The sequence below is a fragment of the Thalassophryne amazonica genome, chromosome 12, assembly GCF_902500255.1.
Source record: "Thalassophryne amazonica chromosome 12, fThaAma1.1, whole genome shotgun sequence".
NCBI classification, from domain to species: domain Eukaryota; kingdom Metazoa; phylum Chordata; class Actinopteri; order Batrachoidiformes; family Batrachoididae; genus Thalassophryne; species Thalassophryne amazonica.
This window is the reverse complement of record NC_047114.1, coordinates 56,552,442-56,576,021: the sequence shown is the minus strand read 5'-3', so window position 1 is coordinate 56,576,021 and position 23,580 is coordinate 56,552,442. Positions and strand designations below refer to the sequence as shown.

Sequence of the window (23,580 nt, the reverse complement as noted above, 5' to 3'; positions counted from 1 at the left end):
AATAACATTGCCATGAACAGGGAAACTGGAGACAAAAACCATATTTGTATCCGGTGTTAAAATGTTTATTTCTGCTGTAAAGTTGGACATTTTAACATGGGATTCAGTGAGCACTGACTAATGCTACAGTCACATGAGCTATAACTGACACTTTGTCCACTTGATGGCATTCTCGGACGTGCATGCTAACGTCTCCGTAAAATGTCTTGTAAAATCACTTCAGAAGTGTTATCTGGTTACAAAAACTACATTTTTAGATTCAGAAGTGTTCATTCTCGCTGACATTTACAAAATATCAGAGAAACATATAAGATTTAGATAGAAACACAGCTGTTTCAGAGAGTATTCCTCCCATCTTGGATTATTTTTGTTTGAGCAAACAACTAGCTGACATCACGCTGTCTATTTGCTCCGACTGACAGTTGGCGTGTCGTGTCGCTCAGTATTTGCATAAAATATACTTCAGGCCTATTGTGGCCCTGCCGAGCTGGTGGCAAAGTGACTGTTGTCTCTTTCCGCTGTAAAACACTCACTCTGATTGAAAATAAATGCAACTCATTGCTTTGCCACTGTCGCTTGTAGCTAATATCAGGACCAAGTGGCCATTTGAGGAACTGCAGGTTTGGCAGTATCAGTGTTGGTTTCAAACCGTTCAGCACCGGATGTTGCTGCTTGGATTTTATGGACACGTAAAGTGACACCTCCAAACATATCTAACAGTAAGAGGTAGATTAAAAGTGATTTTTACTGTATGACCCCTTTCAGTTCAACCACTTATCCTGGCTCAGCTCTCTCCCTTCTGCTTCAGAGCTGCTTGTCTTGGTGCTGAGCAGTCCAAGTCCAGGCCGCCCGGGACAGTACCAGCTGGGACCCTGGCGGTACCATCCCTGGTACAGACCCCTCCAGCTCAGGCATCCGAGTGCGCCCCCTAGCAATTGAGTGGGGAACTGAGGAAAGTAAGCTAAGAGACAGAGCAGCAGAAAGATCCAGAGCAGCAGAAGGAGAACACAGAACAGGAAGAGAGATATCTCAGTGGGGGCGTCTAAATCCCGCCCAGACTCAGGTAAGGCCCAAACACAGCCATCTCCTCGGCTAACAGGAGGCAGCACAGACAGAGGAGGAAGACATCTTCTGACACTTCATAGCCCCTCCACAGCATCCCGGCTCTCAGGCACTCCAACTTGCTCTCACCTTCTCGTAGCACTAGGAGGGGCGGCTCATTGGTCGTGTCTGCATTGCTGACCAGCAGTTCATAGCAGCTTCCTGTGGCATTCTCCAAAAGGTCCAAGAGTTTGCAGAAGCCGAGCCACAGACCACCAGCCACCATGAGTCGGGAGAGATGACGGGCTGAGAGAGAGAGGGAGCGTCGGATGGAGAAGGAGAGGAGGAAGACAAAGGATCCGACAAAGATGCAAGTCCAGCCCCAACCAGAGCGCAAGAACATCCTAAGCACAGAAATAACACAAGTCATTGTTTTAGTCAAATGCACTGTTGTTTTAGTCACATGCATGAAATCATTATCTCTTCATGGTTAATATCAAACATTTAATTTTGTTCCTTATTGTCCAAAAATATTAATGGGCTGTGGCGTGGATGATGGTGCAAACCAGGAGGAATCATTCCCCAGAACACAGTTTGTCAAAGTAGTGGATGTGAAAACAAATTGCTACAGTTTGAATAAACCAAAACCCTGCAGACTCTCAGTCTAATGATGATCGGCTGAGGCCTCATGGAGCATTTGCTATTTTTGTTTCTGTGCATACTAAGTTTGAAGTACATTGTGCTTTGAACTTTTTTTAGTTTGACTGCCATCTAATGGTCTCAGAAAAAACAACAAAATCTTCAAACAGCCTCATTTAGGCCATCACACAACCTCATCCTCACTGATAACTGGTTTAAACATGAATTTCTGCTCCATCAGATCAGATCAACCATTCACTTAGGTTAGGGGGTCATCTAACGCAGAGTTTTACCCAGAGTTGGTTGGAGGCTTCACGTTCGGTCTCAGCTTTTTGTCTTGTTGCACAATGTCACATGCAAACTTTTGAAGTATAACCAGACATATATCAGACCATTACCACAATGTCCAAATAAATATATAACAATTTACAAGAGTTGGGAAGCAAACAGTTTTAGATCAGTGACAGGAAGAAACCTGCTATGAAAAGGACATTACGCAGAATGAAATGTTTCAGTGGTAAAAACTGGGCAGCACGGTGGATTAGTGGTTAACACTGTTGCCTCACTGCAAGAAGGTCATGGGATCGATCCCACCTGTGGCCTTTCTGTGTGGAGTTTGGATGTTCTCCACGTGTTTGTGTGGGTTCCATCCAGGTGCTCCGGCTTCCTTCCACATCCAAAGACACGCAGGTCAGGTGAACTGGAAACTTGAAATTGTCTGTAGGTGTGTGTGCGGGTGTGAATGTGTTTGTCTGTCTATATGTGGCTCTGCGACAGACTGGCATCCTGTCCAGGGTGTACCCTGCCTCACGCCCTATGACTCCTGGGATAGGCTCCAGTCCCCCGTCATCCTTAATTGTACTAAGCAGTTGAAGATGAGTGAGTGAGTGATAAAAATCCCATTTAAAGGTATGTATTGTGCAGCTGGGCGTATGCAATGGTGCAGTGTGTTACCACATGCACCAATTTTAATCTATCTTTACACTTATGTAGATTTGGGGTTTCATGTTGAATAAAATAATTCTGACTGAGTATAAACTCTTTTGCTAGAAGCAGAATTTAGGGCTGAAATGGATAATTTTAGACTTCTATGACATATGCAGCTTGCTCTTTGTGACACACCCAATGAGTATGCATGCACACATATAAACATGCACACACACGTACACATGGCAGTGAGACGGACAAAGGCTCTTTATCCAAACTGAGAGAGAGGGCACTGTGAGCAACAGCTCCTTTCTATTTAAAGTGGCACTCACAAAAACAGTTGTTTTCACTACTTATTTTAATTTTATTTTACTTTTTAGTCATGAGGTCACTGGATAGAGGTGTTTGGAGATGCTGATATCATTGTGACCAAAGGTCCGAGTCTAGTCTGTAGGGTCCTGGTGCTGCCTGTCTTGCTGTATGGTTGTGAGACTTTGCACATTAACCAGTGATCTAAGGCAACTACTGGATATCTTTGATACTAGGTGCCTTTGGAGGATCCTTGGGTTCCGCTGGAATGACATTGTAGCAAATGAGCGGTTACTAAGTGAGACTAAGATGATGAGTATCGCTTGCATTGTGAGGGAGCGTCAGTTATGATATTTTGCCCATGTGTGAGTTTATCCATGCATGATTGACCACGCAGGTGTCTGAGTGTTGAGGACCCCAGTAGCTGGGAAAAGGCCAAGGGGCGCATGTTCTCCTAGCTGTGGCAGATAGATGGTTATTTTAGAGATGTGAAACTGGACTGATTTTGTGCCTGGGTAGTTGCCATCCAGGACCCAAGGCAGTTCCGTGTTGTCATAGATGTGGCAAAGCGCAGTACAAGTTCATGCTTGCAAACTTGACCTGGCTTGACTTGATAATGATCTACAGGCACATTTATGTTTAAGTCAGTGGTGCCCATAGTATTCTAGGAAGGCCCAAGAGGGTGCAGGTTTTCTTTGCAGCCACTGACTCCAGCAGGTGATTTCACTGATTAACATCAGGGATGAGGGGATCAAGGCAGCTTCATCAAGAAAATTCCCTCAACAATTCTTGATTTCACACAATGTTCGCTGGGTGGTGCAATTCCCTCGCTGGAGTCACAGGGTGTCACAAGTGTCACATCTGGAATTTGAACAGTTCAAATTACAAGGGTCCTTACCACCCAGTCCCACACCGAAAGTCAATGTGGGCATCAGGAAGCCCACATTGAATGTAGTCCCTGCAACTCATAACGTGTGAGAATTGTGAAAGAACTTTGTGAGGGTTGACCATGGATGAAATGACATTGTGAGTGACTGGAGACAAAATTGACGATCTGAGATTCCCTGTGGAAGACATGCATGAGCTGCTTTGGAACCACACCACAATAGCGGAGATGATCAGAGAGAGACAGCACTTCTGGAAGTGGCCAAGGGAGTCCAGCAGGTCCGGCTCAACTATCGACCCGGATGCGCTAATGGTCAGCGTGCTAGACACACCTGTCCACGGCAGCTGAGATTATCTTGAATTTTTACATAGAGGACCACAGCAGGAGCCCGCGTGCACAGAGGTGTGCTTCAGTACAGTGATGGATGAATACTGGTCATTCCTGAGAATGGAGGACATCTGTCCACAGGAGGACAACACATATGAATTGTGTGTGACAGTGACATCCAGGACCTCTTTCTGCTTGACATTACATATTTCATCCTGTGGCTTGCATTCGCACGCGATCTGTGTGTGACAGTGACAGCCAGGAACTCTTCCCAATGGACATTACATATTTCATCCTGCGAGAAATCATTCTACAAGTGGGTGAGTGCCCTTTTCACAGTTTTCTTCCTGTTGCATTTTCTCTTCCGTGAAGCCATGTTAGGCTTTGTTATTATTATTTGTTATTGTGTTTTATTAATATTTACAGGGCTGTTCCTTACTGGCCACAGTCAGGGGAATTTCCACAGTCTCTATTCCCATAATAGCAAGATAATACCTGCTGAGCACTTTATGCACAAATGTGTCATCATTTCAGCCGCAAGTGGCGCTAGACATCCGTGAGAGTGCTGCACGACATTTGTGCACAAATCAGCAAATCCTTGCATCTGCAAAGACTGTACTCGACAATTGCGAGAGTGCCACATGGCAGTCAAGCACCACTCATGCAATATATATGCAGACACCTTTACTGTGAGTATGTACAATATTTGGCCAACATTTGGGCGACATGTGCTAACATTTCGTTACTACCAGTTCAGTGAGATACCAACTGCAATTTGTTGCTCATTTGTGTGTTTGCTAGCAGATTTGCATCTCCAACTACTTTCCCAGTGTGATGGACCCCTTACTTTATCAAAGCCCAAAACAATTGTTTCCTCCAACATCTCCCAGCTTGTGCTACAACTCTAGCAATGATGACACAAGACCTCTCAACCTATCAGTGCCAGATGGTCAGGTAGGAGCAAGATGGCACCCTCACTGCTTCACACTGTACAAACGTCCTTGGACACATGTCCTCTTTTTAGGAGTCAGAATTACAGAAAGGGGCTGGATGATCGAGATTACGACTACATCTAACAACACATATTGGAATTTTTCTGCAACTGAGGCAACCACAAATTAGTTTTCTATTGAAACAACAAACACAAAAAACAAACAACAAAAAAGAATGGGGAATTCATTGTCTGGTTTGCTATGATCCAGTTTGAAATTCAAATTACTGGCAGCTAATGCAGTCATGTTAACACATGAGAATGCTTGCAATGTAGTGTAATCAAAGCAAGCAGAAGGAACTACAGCGCCACCAACAGTTCTGGGTGCTAAATCTCTCCCACAGACCAGTGCGGCGTGCAGGACTGTAGGATTGCTATAATATAAACACACCTTAAGACACCTGGTGAATTATGTTAGCTTGTTGAAAACTTGAATAATATAACCCCTTTTAGCAAATGTTACAGTAAGTCCACATCCACACACAGCTCTTTAAAAAGTGTAGATAGATAGACAGACAGACAGACAGACAGATAGATAGATAGATAGATAGATAGATAGATAGATAGATAGATAGATAGATAGATAGATAGATAGATAGATAGATAGATAGATAGATAGATAGATAGATAGATAGTTTATTGATCCCAGAGGGAAATTCAAGATGTATGTTTCTGTATATGCAATCCAGATGCAGGGTGGAGATGTTCCCATGTGGGAGCAGATGTTCCCATGTGGGAGCAGATGCATCACAATCTAAAACAGATGAGACAGCAGGAAGAGGCCTCACCTGTAAATGAAGTGGCTTTTCTTGGCGAAGATGCTGTGCTGGGAGACCCAGAAGCTCAGTGCGGGGCCGAACAACACCACCGCCGACAGTGCGAGGTGGAAATGTCGCCTGAACAAAGTATTTCCAAGGAGCCGGGCTGTCAGGTCCGTGAGGACCACCAGTACAGTGTGAAGAAACATCTAGACCCGGAAACCCACTTCTGATTAGATCTGGATCTTATGAAGGTTTGCCACGGACTCACAGTGCAGCCGTGTGCTTGTAGAGATTTTCCACCTCAGATCAAACAACATGCAGAGTGACTGCAGTCTGAGCCACACTGAGCTCGGTACAAAAATACCACATATGGCACCAATCCAATCATATATATTACCCAAATCTACTAATGCACACGGGAAACAATCTACACAAAACAAGTCATACTGTTAAAAAAGGCTGAAGAAGGACTTGGTGAAGAATGCATGAATTATTCTTGAAGAAATCCAAAGCTGGACCAGTGGTGGGGGTTCATTTGGCTGCACAGTGAGCTGGCCTCAGCATTCCACACACTCTAAATATGTGCACGTGACAAAATGTAACCAGTTGTCGTCCTCTGTGTCAGAGCAGGTTTAGACGAAGATCACACCCCTGTTCGTCCTAGGACTTTGAGAATCCATGTTGGCTGTACTTTACTTCCAGTCTGACTTTGTGCAGCGTGTTTATGTGCTGTTCTTCTTTCAGGATGACATCACCTTCCATTCAGAGGATTCTCTCCCTGTTTCTGACACGGACACGCCCTCTCCAGCACCCATTAAAATTACAGACGGTGTTGTCGCCCTTTGCCTTGGAGGTGTCACACTGCTCCTTCTGAGACAGTTGAAGATGACAGAAAGGGTGCAGACATGATTATAAGCACAAACTCAGCAGACAGAAGCTACAGTAGGGCTGAGATGACCTGGTGTTGCAGAAAAAGATGGCGATTAAAGTGAAATTATTGGGCAGTGTGTCACATCGTGCATGTGTGCATTTGTGTGTATTAATAGCAGTAACCTTTGTGCTGTATCTGAGAACCAGCTGTTGCAGCAGTCTGCCTGTCAATCAAGGAGGTGCTCTCCTTTCACTCCTCCATTTCTCTCTGAGTTTCTTTTCGAGTCTTGACAAAAAAAAAGGTTTCTTTTAACTCAATAATTCTTGAACTCACAAAGGTCCTTTTGTAAATTCAGTCACACAGAACGATGCTTTGACTCAGTGTATATGTCTACACATCACATTAGACACCAAAATATGCGACAGCCCCCCCAACCCCGCAGAAATTCTTACATTTACTTTGACTTGATTGCAGACTGTATGAATCCAAGATATTTCATGTTTTGTTTGGTTAGCTTCAATATATTTGGTAATATAGATCCTTTCCTGCATTTAAGACATTCAACACATTCCAAAAAAAGTTGGGATGCTAAAACATTTCCCAGTGTGTAATGCTGCCATTGCTCCAAGCCCAGAGAAGTTGACACTGCTCCTCAACAAGGTTAACATGAAGCTGTATTTTTCCACAGTTAAGCTTTAAGTGCCATTTGTGAATGTAACTATGTATTGTAGTGCTTGACAAAAGTTTCCTAAAGTAATCTTTCCCATGGGTTATATCAGCTATTGATGAATGATGGTTCTAATGCAGTGCGATGTGAGGGACTGGAAGTCACAGGTGTTCATTTTAGGCTTGTGCGCTCGACCTTTACTTAATTAAATGGCTGCACATTTTTTGAATTGTGTGATGATATTATGCACTGTAGAGTGAGAAATATGCAATTCCCTTCCAACCTTTCTTTGCATAACATTGTTTTTCAGCGTTCAATAAATTTTTCATGCATATGTTAACAAATTGCAGATCCTCTGACTTACCATCTCAAAGATGGCTTGTAGTGGCTACTGCTTTGGTACCAAATAATGATTTGTTGTTGACATCACTTGTTTCAAATAGTAACATTACTATTATTTTTTATTATTTATTTTCCTCATTACTAGCCCTTAATTGCCCCGTCCCAACTTCTTCTGTGTTGCAAGCTTGAAATGCAGGACTGAATGTATATTTACAAAAGAAAAGAAGTCGTCCACACAAAATATAAAATATCTTTGGTTCATATGGTCTGCAATGAAACAAAAGTCAATGTATGCTCACTGCATTTTTTTTTAATTTACATTTTCCACATTGTCCCAACTGATTCAGGTTGTAATCAAAACAAAACAATAAAGATCATACACAGGACTGTAATTACAAATGAGTTACATTTTATTTAAAAAAATAATACAGTAAGATAAAATGTCCTACTTTTAAACTCTTATAAGACTGAAATGATGGTTACTGGTTCAGTAAGATATCAGCATCAATTTGACCAGCTAACACTTAGCCTAGGTGTGTCATACATCACAAGTGAGGAACCTGGGGTAATGTTTGATCCTACATTGTCCTTTGACCTCTACATTAGAGATATTTCGAGGACTGCTTTCTTCCACATGCAAAATATAGCGAAGATTTGTCCTATCCTGTCTATGGTTGATGCTGAGACCCTGATTCATGCATTTGTCTCTTCTAGATTGGACTACTGCAATGTTCTATTTTCTAGTTTACTGCAGTCCAGCATTAGGGGTCTCCAAGTGGTTCAAAATGCTGCTGCCAGAGTTTTGACAGGAAGCAGAAAGTTCAACCACATTACACCCATTTTGGCATCTCTTTACTGGCTTCCTGTCCCTGTGAGATCAGATTTTAAGGTTCTACTACTGGTCTATAAAACTGTTCACGGAGTGGCACCTCCTTGACCTAATTAAACCTTACGTATCGGCCCGGGCTTTGCGTTCTCAGGGTGTAGGACTACTTTGTATCCCTAGGGTGAATAAAAAGTCTACAGGTCACCAAGCTTTCTCTTATTGTGCCCCTGTTCTGTGGAATGGTCTCCCTGCATCAATAAAACAGTCAGATTCTGTAGAGACTTTCAAGTCCAGACTTAAGACACACTTATTTTCCCTTTCGTATGGCTAGCATACTGGCATAGTATGTAACTATGCTTTAACTCCTTTATTAGGAAATGGAGCGGGCTATGGTCTCAACTTTATCTAAACTCTGGGTCTTTTATTGAAAGTTAGGGCTAGTGGCCGGCGATCACCTTAGTATTTCTTCTGTTTTTCTTGTTGCTTAATTCGGAGAAATTATACTGTATTTGTTGTCTTTCTGATGCCTGATTTTTTTTTTTTTCTGTCTCTGTTTGAGGTGCGGCTCCATCCAGAGATGGGTGTGGTGTCTGCTTTGGAAACCCTTCTGTCCTGTGCACCGGCAACATTTCCTCTATATTGTTTTGTAATTTCTGTCGGTAGCATGGCCAAAGTAGAGGGTCACCCCTTTGGGTCTGGTCTGCTTGAGGTTTCTTCCTCAGAGGGAGTTTTCCCTTACCACTGTTGCCTGTGTGCTTGCTCTAGGGGTTGGTAAGGCTAGACCTTACTTGTGTGAAGCGCCTTGAGGCAACGTTTTTGTGATTTGGCGCTATATAAATGAAAATAAATTGAAAATTTCAATAAAAATTAAGATTACAAATGCCCAACCATCATTGACTGTAAGCACTTGAGAACAGAAGAATGTTAAAGCTGCAGTTTGCAGGATTTTTTGCCATCTAGTGGTGATGGCATAGACTGCATTATGTTGTCGCCAATCATGATTTACGTTCCCTTCATGTTTTTACTTGTTTGGCAACAGGTTTTGTGCTTCCTTGCTTTTTCATGTGATAAACAAAATGTATGCTCCTATATTCCACAAAAATGGAGATTCTCAAACATGCTAGCATGCAACCACATACAGCTAGCAACCACGTACATTTTATAGGGTAACAACCGCTGATTCTTCTTTGTTTCGTCTTCCAACTGTGCTCCATAGGAGGAAGTATGACCCCTTTAGGCTACTGTATCAACATGGTAACCTGCTATTATTTTAAACACAACTGTAAATGTGGAAGCCATCACTTAGTGGTTAATCTGCTCAAAGGATGTTTTGTTGTTGTCGGTATCAGCTGTTTATTTTTTTGTCATCTCTGCCCCAAAAACGGTCAGCCTGGGGTTCAGTGACATTTTATTACTGATGAACCAATACTGCCTCCGTGAGGACTATGTGTGACATTACAATGCAGAAGTGTTCAGTTCTGATGGGAACCGTACGTCAGCAGGAAGTCATTCCAACCACAGGCTGAATCAGGACATTAAGATGATTTTACTCATCAACACTCAAACATGACATCACTTTGGTGAGTTGATCAGCATTCAGTTCACTGTCACCCCAAGGTGCTTCACAGGAACAAGGTCCACCTTCAGCGGGCCAGACTCAACGGGGCGACCATCCCAACCAGTGATAAATAAGAATTAAGACAACACGGTGAAACAAATACAAAAACAACAGTGGACGAACAAACAAACTAATAAAATGTTAAGGCCACATCAATTGTGTAATAGTGAAAACATGATTTTTAAAACTGAATGAGCCCACAGAATCAGATTTAACTTAATAGGCAAACAGCTACACAAAAAAGGAGTGCCACAAGAAAAGGATCTGTGACCAGCTGGTTTCTTCTTCACTTTCAGAAAGAACAGCAGTCCTTTGTCCAGAGAATGCAGAGCACGCGCTGGTACGTAAGATTTAAGGGTGATTCTTAGACTACGGGCACTTATTATGTCCTTTGATCATATTGTATGAAAAACAGAAAAAAGGGGAAATTTCACACTTTTATAGTTATCTTTAGAATGAAAGTGTTTTAAGAAATTTGTTCTAGTAGTCTATGATGACTTTTTCACCTTTTTTCAGCATCATTATATGCAAATATTGCCGTTTTGTGCTTGTCCCACACCCAGACTTTTGATCTTCAATGATAAAAATGAATGGTAAAAAAACGTTTTTTTCTAATGTTTTAAAATATCTCTGAATAAATATCAGTAAAATAATCAAAACATAATTGGGGTATTCAATGTCATACAACTGTTATGATTTTTTTAAACAAAATGTAGTTGTCCCACACTATTGCCGTAATCTCCACCACAACACTGTAATGTCCCTTTAAACAGTTTGTATGAAAGATTGTTTGGGTAGTTTCTATGGAGATAAACAGTGACATCAGAGCACATGTACAACCCCTGGCAAAAATTATGGAATCACCGGCCTCAGAGGATGTTCATTCAGTTTAATTTTGTAGAAAAAAAGCAGATCACAGACATGACACAAAACTAAAGTCATTTCAAATGGCAACTTTCTGGCTTTAAGAAACACTATAAGAAATCAAGAAAAAAAGATTGTGGCAGTCAGTAACGGTTACTTTTTTAGACCAAGCAGAGGAAAAAAAATATGGAATCACTCAATTCTGAGGAAAAAATTATGGAATCACCCTGTAAATTTTCATCCCCCAAATTAACACCTGCATCAAATCAGATCTGCTCATTGACATTGACCCTATGTGTCTTTTTGCAAGGAATGTTTTTGCAGTTTTTGCTCTATGGCAAGATGCATTATCATCTTGAAAAATGGTTTCATCATCCCCAAACATCCTTTCAATTGTCCAAAATATCAACATAAACTTGTGCATTTATTGATGATGTAATGACAGCCATCTCCCCAGTGCCTTTACCTGACATGCAGCCCCATATCATCAATGACTGTGGAAATTTACATGTTCTCTTCAGGCAGTCATCTTTATAAATCTCATTGGAACGGCACCAAACAAAAGTTCCAGCATCATCACCTTGCTCAATGCAGATTCGAGATTCATCACTGAATATGACTTTCATCCAGTCATCCACAGTCCACAATTGCTTTTCCTTAGCCCATTGTAACCTTGTTTTTTTCTGTTTAGGTGTTAATGATGCCTTTTGTTTAGCTTTTCTGTATGTAAATCCCATTTCCTTTAGGCGGTTTCTTACAGTTCGGTCACAGACGTTGACTCCAGTCTCCTCCCATTTGTTCCTCATTTGTTTTGTTGTACATTTTTCGATTTTTGAGACATATTGCTTTAAGTTTTCTGTCTTGACGCTTTGATGTCTTCCTTGGTCTACCAGTATGTTTGCCTTTAACAACCTTCCCATGTTGTTTGTATTTGGTCCAGAGTTTAGACACAGCTGACTGTGAACAACCAACATCTTTTGCAACATTGCGTGATGATTTACTCTCTTTTAAGAGTTTGATAATCCTCTCCTTTGTTTCAATTGACATCTCTCGTGTTGGAGCCATGATTCATGTCAGTCCACTGGTGCAACAGCTCTCCAAGGTGTGTTCACTCCTTTTTAGATGCAGACTAACAAGCAGATCTAATATGATGCAGGTGTTAATTTGGGGGATGAAAATTTACAGGGTGATTCCATAATTTTTTCCTCAGAATTGAGTGATTCCATATTTTTTTCCTCTGCTTGGTCTAAAAAAGTAACCGTTACTGACTGTCACAATTTTTTTTCCTGATTTCTTATAGTGTTTCTTAAAGCCAGAAAGTTGCCATTTGAAATGACTTTAGTTTTGTGTCATGTCTGTGATCTGCTTTTTTTCTACAAAATTAAACAACTGAATGAACATCCTCTGAGGCCGGTGATTCCATAATTTTTGCCAGGGGTTGTATATAGCGCCAAATCACAACAAACAGTTGCCCCAAGGCGCTTTATAATGTAAGGCAATGGTGTGGTGGAAATTACATTTACAAGGCCAATAGTGCCCGTAGTTAAAGAATCACCCTTAAGCAGATCAGCCAAACATGAGGGCACTCAACCATGTAAAACTTTGCATGTTCGTAACATGCACATGAACATGTACGTAACAGTACCTTAAAGCCACACATCCCGTGAACAGGAAGCCAGTGAAGGAAGACTAAAACTGAAGTCATATGGAATAAAAACTCTGGTCGTGCAGGTACTGTGTAAAAAATGTAGTTACAGTACAGTAATAATCACTATGTAAATAATTTATAGAATTTAACCTGTTCATGTATTTGTGTGATTCTTTATACAGATTTATAAGATGTTTCATATTAGGTAGAGTGAGGCATAAAAACCAAAACACAGACAGCTACTGAAGCTGAAGATCACAAAAAATGATTTCTCTTGTTAAAACACTTTGTGGAGAAAGACACACGTTGCCACGTTATTGTTATGAATTACAACAAGAGAGACCACATGATTTTCTCAACCCACTGCCCTCAAATGTGAATTAAAAAGCAGGTTTGTGATCAAATCGAATCAATTTTATTTATATAGCGCCAAATTACAACAAACAGTTGCCCCAAGGCGCTTTATATTGTAAGGCAAGGCCATACAATAATTACGGAAAAACCCCAACGGTCAAAACGACCCCCTGTGAGCAAGCACTTGGCAACAGTGGGAAGGAAAAACTCCCTTTTAACAGGAAGAAAACCTCCAGCAGAACCAGCTCAGGGAGGGGCAGTCTTCTGCTGGGACTGGTTGGGGCTGAGGGAGAGAACCAGGAAAAAGACATGCTGTGGAAGAGAGCAGAGATCAATCACTAATGATTAAATGCAGAGTGGTGCATACAAAGCAAAAAGAGAAACACTCAGTGCATCATGGGAACCCCCCAGCAGTCTAAGTCTATAGCAGCATAACTAAGGGATGGTTCAGGGTCACCTGATCCAGCCCTAACTATAAGCTTTAGCAAAAAGGAAAGTTTTAAGCCTAATCTTAAAAGTAGAGAGGGTGTCTGTCTCCCTGATCTGAATTGGGAGCTGGTTCCACAGGAGAGGAGCCTGAAAGCTGAATGCTCTGCCTCCCATTCTACTCTTACAAACCCTAGGAACTACAAGTAAGCCTGCAGTCTGAGAGCGAAGCGCTCTATTGGGGTGATATGGTACTATGAGGTCCCTAAGATAAGATGGGACCTGATTATTCAAAACCTTATAAGTAAGAAGAAGAATTTTAAATTCTATTCTAGAATTAACAGGAAGCCATGAAGAGAGGCCAATATGGGTGAGATATGCTCTCTCCTTCTAGTCCCTGTCAGTACTCTAGCTGCAGCATTTTGAATTAACTGAAGGCTTTTCAGGGAACTTTTAGGACAACCTGATAATAATGAATTACAATAGTCCAGCCTAGAGGAAATAAATGCATTAATTAGTTTTTCAGCATCACTCTGAGACAAGACCTTTCTAATTTTAGAGATATTGCGCAAATGCAAAAAAGCAGTCCTACATATTTGTTTAATATGTGCATTGAATGACATATCCTGATCAAAAATGACTCCAAGATTTCTCACAGTATTACTAGAGGTCAGGGTAATGCCATCCAGAGTAAGGATCTGGTTAGACACCATGTTTCTAAGATTTGTGGGGCCAAGTACAATAACTTCAGTTTTATCTGAGTTTAAAGCAGGAAATTAGAGGTAATCCATGTCTTTATGTCTGTAAGACAATCCTGCAGTTTAGCTAATTGGTGTGTGTTGTCTGGCTTCATGGATAGATAAAGCTGGATATCATCTGCGTAACAATGAAATTTTAAGCAATGCCATCTAATAATACTGCCTAAGGGAAACATGTATAAAGTGAATAAAATTGGTCCTAGCACAGAACCTTGTGGAACTCCATAATTAACCTTAGTCTGTGAAGAAGATTCCCCATTTACATGAACAAATTGTAATCTATTAGATAAATATGATTCAAACCACTGCAGCGCAGTGCCTTTAATACCTATGGCATGCTCTAATCTCTGTAATAAAATTTTATGGTCAACAGTATCAAAAGCAGCACTGAGGTCTAACAGAACAAGCACAGAGATGAGTCCACTGTCTGAGGCCATAAGAAGATCATTTGTAACCTTCACTAATGCTGTTTCTGTACTATGATGAATTCTAAAACCTGACTGAAACTCTTCAAATAGACCATTCCTCTGCAGATGATCAGTTAGCTGTTTTACAACTACCCTTTCAAGAATTTTTGAGAGAAAAGGAAGGTTGGAGATTGGCCTATAATTAGCTAAGATAGCTGGGTCAATGATGGCTTTTTAAGTAATGGTTTAATTACTGCCACCTTAAAAGTCTGTGGTACATAGCCAACTAATAAAGATAGATTGATCATATTTAAGATCGAAGCATTAATTAATGGTAGGGCTTCCTTGAGCAGCCTGGTAGGAATGGGGTCTAATAGACATGTTGTTGGTTTGGAGGAAGTAACTAATGAAAATAACGCAGAACAATCAGAGAGAAAAAGTGTAACCAAATACCGGCATCACTGAAAGCAGCCAAAGAGAACGATACGTCTTTGGGATGGTTATGAGTAATTTTTTCTCTAATAGTTAAAATTTTATTAGCAAAGAAAGTCATGAAGTCATTACTAGTTAAAGTTAAAGGAATACTCGGCTCAATAGAGCTCTGACTCTTTGTCAGCCTGGCTACAGTGCTGAAAAGAAACCTGGGGTTGTTCTTATTTTCTTCAATTAGTGATGAGTAGTAAGATGTCCTAGCTTTACGGAGGGCTTTTTTTATAGAGCAACAGACTCTTTTTCCAGGCTAAGTGAAGATCTTCTAAATTAGTGAGATCAGATGTACAGCAACAACAGATCTCATTCAAGAACACTTTCACTAATAGATTTGTTTATAAATGCATTTTTCAAGTGATTTAAGAGAACGTTCCACAGTTGCCAATTTTCTTATATTTTGAGGGGTTTTTTTTTTTATTCTATTTTTAGGTATAAGAAAATCAAGTGCAAGCAGCTTTCAGTAATTGTTTGAAAATTGAATTCTTTTGAAGCAGTTTAAGTTTGAAAATCTTACATAATTACATATCATAATTATGTTTACTTTATCTTGTTTGACTCTCCCATTTAAAATATAGTACAGTTCCATATTGCATAATGATATCAACAACTTAAGATATTATAGGATAAATAAGTATATGGCTGTGACGCTACGCTCAGTTAATAATACTTTAATATTCCTTTATTAGTCCCACATGGGGAAATTTTCAAAGGTCACTCTGGCTACTTTGTGTGGGTGTAAGGGAGTGACATGAAACCATTTATGGTGCTGAACATTCTGGTCATCTCTGTGATGGTCACCTTCCTATAAACAGTGATAGCTTTGATGTGGCGACATGTTTTAAAACTAATTTCCATGTCAGCGGTTACTTGCTTATTTCAGAGACAGAGTCCGACCCTCGTATGAAGTAAGGTTGGGACGACTAATGAAAATCATTAGTCGACTAGTCATTAATCATCAACTAGCCCGGCGACTAAATTTGACATTGAATGAATTAAACCCATTTCAAATCTTCATGGTGAAACTCAAATGTGACATTTATTTTAACAAATATAACCACAAAAACAAATAAAAAAAAAAAAAAAACAGCATTAGCATGAAGACAATACCTGCATTCATTTACTAGGCATAGACGACCCGTTTGAGTTGACTAATTCACCTGCCAAGGTTCACACACTTTCTTCACTGAGTGAAGGGAACTGTGGCAGCTCCAGCAAATCTATTCTTTTAAGGGTTAAACAAACTTAATAAATAGGTTTCGACCGCTGAGCAGCATGGTGGCTTAGTGGTTAGCACTGGTGCCTCACAGCAAGAAGGTTGTGGGATCGTTTCCCACCCTTTCTGTGTGGAGTTTGCATGTTCTCCACTTGTCTGTGTGGGTTTCCTCCGGGCACACAATCAAAAACACGCTTTAGTGTCTCCTCCTTTCTCTGGCCCTGACCAAGACAGCGTCTCTGCAACTGGAGTTGGGCACCGGACTGTGACTGCTCACTGATCCTAGCAGTTGGATTGCGTCTAACTATAATTAGGACGGGTTAAATGCAGAGAACAAATTTCATTGTATGTATCTACAATGACAATAAAGGCTCTTCTTCTTCTAATAAAAAATAGTCGACTAGTCAGTTGTTAGCTAGTTGTAGTTGACTATTATGACTAATCGTAACATCCCTAGTATGAAGCAGCATTAGAACCACTTGCTTTTTTTTTGCAATTTACTGGCTTTATATTCTTAACAAATATACACTTTCTTTTGCATTTCTTTGATGGGGGATGTCGATCTCCAAGGAAAGTTCCTCTCAAGATTATAACAATGTAAACTATTCCTCTGCAAAGGCTCATGATCCCAGTATTCTGACTACACACCTCTGACAAATATGGGTGGTGCTTGTGGCTTTATTTGGTATTTTTGCAGCATTATTTATTGTAATTCACTCTTAATGTGAATGTGTACTGATATACACAAAGGTGGAATTCAGAAGGATTTAACATAATTTATGCAATTATCTGAATTCATGACTAGCTGTTGAACCATAGCATGTTCATGTGAACCTATTGTACTAAAAATGGTATGCGAAATGCAAGAGAGGTTTATGAAAATGTTCTTGTAAGAGGCCCAATGTGTCATTTAATTTTCCCTTTCCTCTACATCACAATTTTGGAATACAGCTGAGTTTCTTACCTCCAACACGTCGATGAGCCAGTGCTAATGGCTCATGGACATGCTGAGTCAGTTATCAGATCACCTTTCTAAGACACACCCACACCTGATATCAGACCATTACTGACACTTTGCAGCTCTGCTTAAGGTGCACTGACACGAGCATGTCTTGGCTTCACGACACGTCATACACAAATGTCATACTACCTGGTGCGATCTAACCTCCAATACTATGTGCAACTCATCAAGTGGAGTAAACAAGAAGTGAACAGCATCAGAGCGCAGCTCATCTGAAGGATTATAACAAGAAGTTAAATCTGTTATAAACATACTTTAACAGCTGCACACAAGAAGGAAAGAACACGCAACTGTTTTATCAAGCCAGGACAATGTAAACATGACAAATTATTTTTTTAGATGGCTCAAAATGCTTTCTGCAGCTTGTTAGGCAAGCGCGTGCGTCACGACTACGTTCGTGCTATTGTGTGAGTCTCAGGCATGCTTGTGTCAGTGCACCCTTAGAATGTCACAAAACATGAAAACAGTAGTATGGAACTATGGAAACTAGAGGGTAGAGAGGAGGGTATTATAATAGGTTCTCAACCTCACCGAGAAACAAAAGTACTTACGGGCTCAAGATCTTGACCTTCTATGAAAGAATGCTTGAAAGAAGAATGCTATGAAAGCTTGAACATTGGTGGAGCAAATGCACTGACATGAAGGAGACTATGTTGAAAAATACTGCAAGGACAGTCTTTATCATGTGACATATTCTGGGTGAAGCCGCAAATACTTTGAAGTGCCCTTGTACTGTAATTAAGAATGAGCTAAATGACAGATGATCTTTTGTACCAACAGATGGCCAAAAAGATGATGCAAATATAAGCCACAGAGGCTGATGTAGAACACTTTGCTATTGGTGAAGTAGGTAAAAAATGCAATAAATGAAGGCAGCCTGATGAAAGGGCTAAATTAAAACCAGTGGTGAAAAGAACATGGCACACAGAGAATCAGGTGGTTGAGATGGTGCAACAATAGCCAGAGAAAGATGACCTGTTCCATTGAAGACAAGGTGCAAAGCTGCACAGAGAGACAGAACACACAAGACAATCTGGCAAAGGACGGCTAAAAGTCAGGCAGTCTAAATACTGACAGGGATGATGGACAATTTTTGACAGCTGTGCCCAGCAGGCATGGTACGTGGGAAAGATAAGCACTTACAGGAACTGAAAAGACAGGAGAGCTTAATGGTATATTTAAAAAAAGCCAGTCAAGTCTAGAGAACTGTGGCGAAGCTCACAAAAAAAGATATGCCCAGTGCTGCCACAGTAGTTGGCATGCAATATATATATATATATATATATATATATATATATATATATATATATATATAGGTGACACCGGCACTGTTTTTAATCGTTGTGGTGCTCAGCTACATCCTGAAGATCTCTCTTGAGAGGATAAATGAAAAGGGTCTCACTAAGAAGCCACACCAAAGCAGAATACACCCAGCTGAACATCAGCTCTAGACTATGCTGATGACTAGCCTTGATTGCAGAATGGATAAAAGATGCTGAGTCACTACCACAATCTTTAGAACGTGCTGCTAGTCAAGTGAGCCTTTATTGTAATGAGGAAAAGACAGAATTCTTGTCTCCACCTCAGCAGAAAAAACTGAAATCCCTGAACAACAACCAGATCAAGAGAGTGGATGATTTCAAATATTTGGGTTCCTGACTCCCAAAAAGATTTTAAAATCAAGAAAACCCCTGCCTGGGAAGCATGTAATAAGTAAATGAGATCAAATCTGGAAATCAAACTCTCTGTTCATGTCTCTTAAACTCCAGACATTCAGAACACTTACAGACCCTGTCCTCCTATATAGCTCAGAGACCTGGACCCTGTCTACCAGAATGGAGAGGTGCCTTGACAGATGTTATAGCAACTTGCTACAAAGAGTCAAGAACATCTGCTACAACTGAAATCATATATCAAAGGTCTCCATCTCATTCCAGAAAGGGCCAAGAGGGTGCAGGTTGTCCTTGCAACCACCCAGTCCACCAGGTGATTTCTCTGATTAACTGAGTCCATCTTCTCAAAGTGATCTTGATAAGGTAAAAGCAGCCATTTTATGTCATTTCAAAAAAAAAAAAAAAAAAAAATTCTAACATTATGTTTCTTTAAACTCAAACTGAAAGCAAACCTCTACAACATGGTTAAAAATATAAAAGCCAAGATGATGGGTTGCATAATTAATGGAAGGCTTTGGTATAATACCTGTAATAATGTTTTATTGTCAGTTTTCTTCAGACAAATCAGGAGATGGATACATGAACATTTCTAAGTCACTGAATATGTCTTGAACTTTATTTGCATCAGTTATGAAGAAATACATATAGCGTGGCACTCTATGGTAAATCTGTGTGGAGCAGACAGTTCTCAAAAACTGACTGTGCAAGAAGAAGAGTGAGCAAAGCCACCAAGACACCCAGACAACCCAGAAGAATTTATAGGCTTCTCTGGCTGTGATTGGAGAAACTGTGCACAGTCTATGTTTTGCGTTTTATATCTCCAGTTATACTGCTTCATGATGAAGTGGTATAGAGGAGGATTTTCTTAAAAAGAAGACCTGAAAGTTCAGCTACAATTTGCCACAAGGTACATCTGAGATGCAAGCCAAGATTTGATGTTTTGGTGAAAGAAGGACAGAGGACGCATAGAAAACGGATCAAATCAGCCGCGATCCTCCCACACAAGTTCTGAGATGTGTGTGTTAAACAAAGCGAGACACGGGGTAAGTACAAAATTCACTAGTTGGAATTTGATTGCAGGTTTATTTTTGTTCTGTGCACCACAAAGCTAAAATGCAGTTCACATTAGAGAATCACATTTTATATCAGTTTTTGTGAAATTTATTGCAGCTTTCATGGGACAGTGACACATCAGTGACAGTAATGAGGAGGAGTTGCACTGAAATGTACTTTGTGTTTAGCGCAGAAAAGCACAGACCTATGAAACAACAAGACAAGTACACTGCACAGCATATAGAATGAACGATTTGTTATTTTGGCTGCTGAAACAGCGGCCTATTAAAAGCAATAAGTTAACACCCAGGTTTCAAACGTGCCATACGCACACACAATCAGAACCCACCACATGTAATTTTGATCTTGATAAATCTCATTGCATGTAGAAACCTCACCTATTTGCATCTTCACATACCATAATTTGGTGCACTCAACCCAAACTGCATACTTATGAAGGCAAACGTGACAATAGGCACCTAGTGCGCACTGTCAGTAAATCAATATGGACAATTTATTTATTTATTTATTTTGCAGGTGCTGGTTGAACATGTTTATACACACAGTCAGGTCCTAAATGTTGTATTTTTGTGATGGTTCATCATGTGCTAAGAAGTCTGCTTCAGTATCTATATGCTATTCAGCATCCTTCACAGCTTTGCACACGGTCTCTTAATTTCATCTGTAATATTTTTTGGATCAGATGGGTTGCAGCACCTCCGCCTGTGAGCAGATCTGTTACAGGTCGCAGTACATCTGTCGTGTTTGTGCAGCCAGAAGAACTGTCAGCTGTAAGATCTCACCTCTAATCCTCCATAAACAATGACTGACAACACAAAAGCTGTCCTCCCTGATCTCCTCCACGTGGTCATAAAAAGGCTTCATGCCTGATGGAAGTGTTAATTCCTCCTGGAAGACAAAAAAAAAAAAAAAAAAAAAATGCCTGAATGTTAAGCTGAGTGGCTTTTTATGGACTAAACACGTGTGGAAGAAACGACTGATTGAGAAGTTGGCACAAATGGAAAAACACCTGCTGAATTTGGACAGTATACAATTTTTCTGTCAAGACAGCCATGAGAAATATAACCTTTTTAGATTTTCATAGAAGAGTAATGTATGGAGGCAGAATGGTCAGCATACGTTGGTGTATTTGCCAATAACCATGGAATATATAACATTGCCAGGCTTTTTTTTGGCACTGACATTATTATTATAGCAAATAAATAATCAACAGAAATACCACCTTTATCAGTTCAGGGTGCTTGCCCAGTGGTTGTGGTTATTTTTTCACCATGAGTGTGTCTGTGTTGGTTCACTGCCCATGAAACTCAGCTCTTATCTCCAGGTTGATATTGGACTAGAAATAACCGCTGATACTGAGCACAATGAAGGCACTGACAGCATTTGTAGCATTTGCGGCTGGCTGTTGAAGGGGAACATGGTGGATGCCAGTGAGCACAGGCTATAAACAAGACTAATAAGAGATTGCTGACGCCCACCAATCCTGATCTGGATCATCTCCAAAATTCAGTGGAGTCTTCCATGACCTAAAATCTATCTGTGGTGCAAATTTGGTGAGAATCCATGAAGTAGATTTGAAGGGGAACCTTTGCTCATTTCTTTCAACTGTTTGCATTTTTTGGAAAGCACATCTTGGCAGTCATCAAACTGCCAGTCATCAAACTGTTGATTATTGTTGATGTTAAGTTTCCTTTTCTCCTGGAGATACCCCCCAATATTATTGAACGTGGATACCATGGTGTCTGGCTCATACTCGCTTCCATCATTCAATCAATCAATCAATTTTTTTATATAGCGCCAAATCACAACAAACAGTTGCCCCAAGGCGCTTTATATTGTAAGGCAAGGCCATACAATAATTATGTAAAACCCCAACGGTCAAAACGACCCCCTGTGAGCAAGCACTTGGCTACAGTGGGAAGGAAAAACTCCCTTTTAACAGGAAGAAACCTCCAGCAGAACCAGGCTCAGGGAGGGGCAGTCTTCTGCTGGGACTGGTTGGGGCTGAGGGAGAGAACCAGGAAAAAGACATGCTGTGGAGGGGAGCAGAGATCGATCACTAATGATTAAATGCAGAGTGGTGCATACAGAGCAAAAAGAGAAAGAAACAGTGCATCATGGGAACCCCCCAGCAGTCTACGTCTATAGCAGCATAACTAAGGGATGGTTTAGGGTCACCTGATCCAGCCCTAACTATTCATTCATTCTGGCGAACAGATAGTATAAACATAGCCAGATATTTGTCAAGTTCCACGGGAGAAAGAACTAGAAGCCCTCTCTTCTCCTTCTTGGTTCCACTCAGTCATTCAGTGAACAAGTTCACATCACTCTCAGTTTTCCTGGTGGTGTTCTTATTCTTATGTCTCTCTATCAAGTCATGAGTGACCTCTTCACTAACTTGATGTCACACAACTCTCCCTGGTAGGGAGGCTTAAACTCTCTCACCTTGATCAAACATCTTGGTTGAATGAACTGATCTGGATCCTGTATCAGGATCCTGCACTCGTCACCAGGGTAACACAAAATTGGGGGGGGTGTCATTGTTGGTGGGGCTGAGAAATGGGGGCTCCTGATTGGATGAAAAGCGGGGCAATACGAAGCCTGGTATTTTCAATGTCTTTTTTTGTATCGTCCTGTTTTAGGATTTGTATCGCCCTGATTTTATTGCCACAGTATCCAGGGCAGTAAAATTGATAAGACAAATGTATGATTTATCAGCCCTATTTTTTCTTGTATCTCATGAGGTCTGGTTTATGAGTATAGTGCAGATTCTTGTTGTAATATGTGATAAACAAATAAATAAATGCAGATGATTTTATTATGTTCTTGGTAGATGTAAGAAAACCAACACCAATTAAAAAAAAGACTATATGTATATATATATATATATATATATATATATATATATATATATATATATATATATATATATATATATATAAGTTCCCTTTCCTTGCACTTATGAGCTCAAGTCATATTTTCAGCAGCTTCCTCTGATATTTAATCTCAACTACCACCAAGTGTTGACCAGTTGGCACTTTTTCCTTCTTCACTTGACTGTCAAACATCCATCCGCTGATCTGATGAAATTTCTACTATGTTTGGCATCAGTCTGTGGCATAAGATGTTTGGTAACTTGTCATGGTAATCCCATGGTGACAAGGAAGATCGTCTCTTGATCGACTCCTGGACAGGATGGTGGATGCGGAGATGACTAAACAGGCCCAGTTTTGACATACACTGTTTCTGACCAATGCTGCACATGACTGCTGTGCAAAGCTTCTGTCGGTCAGAATCTTGCTCTCTCTCCTTCCTCTTTCTCTTCTCTGTTGTTTGTCTGCATTTTTTCAAAGATTTCCACTCCCATGTGGATCATTGCTTGCCAGCTGGCTCAGCCCCTTGCTTGTTCTTCCCAGGTCTTCTAGTCGATGGAGGATCTCTTTAGGTT

At 40.5% G+C, this 23,580-nt stretch overlaps 1 protein-coding gene across 1 annotated transcript; it reads right to left on the bottom strand.

Annotated features, from left to right (window-relative positions):
- Positions 1-220: 220 nt before the first annotated feature.
- On the bottom strand, positions 221-6,851 carry LOC117522632 (fat storage-inducing transmembrane protein 1-like). The gene is given in 3 exon segments (XM_034184080.1): positions 221-1,057; positions 1,060-1,445; positions 5,909-6,851. Coding segments are annotated over 3 exon segments (861 nt in total). The 5' UTR covers positions 6,088-6,851; the 3' UTR covers positions 221-761.
- Positions 6,852-23,580: the final 16,729 nt, after the last annotated feature.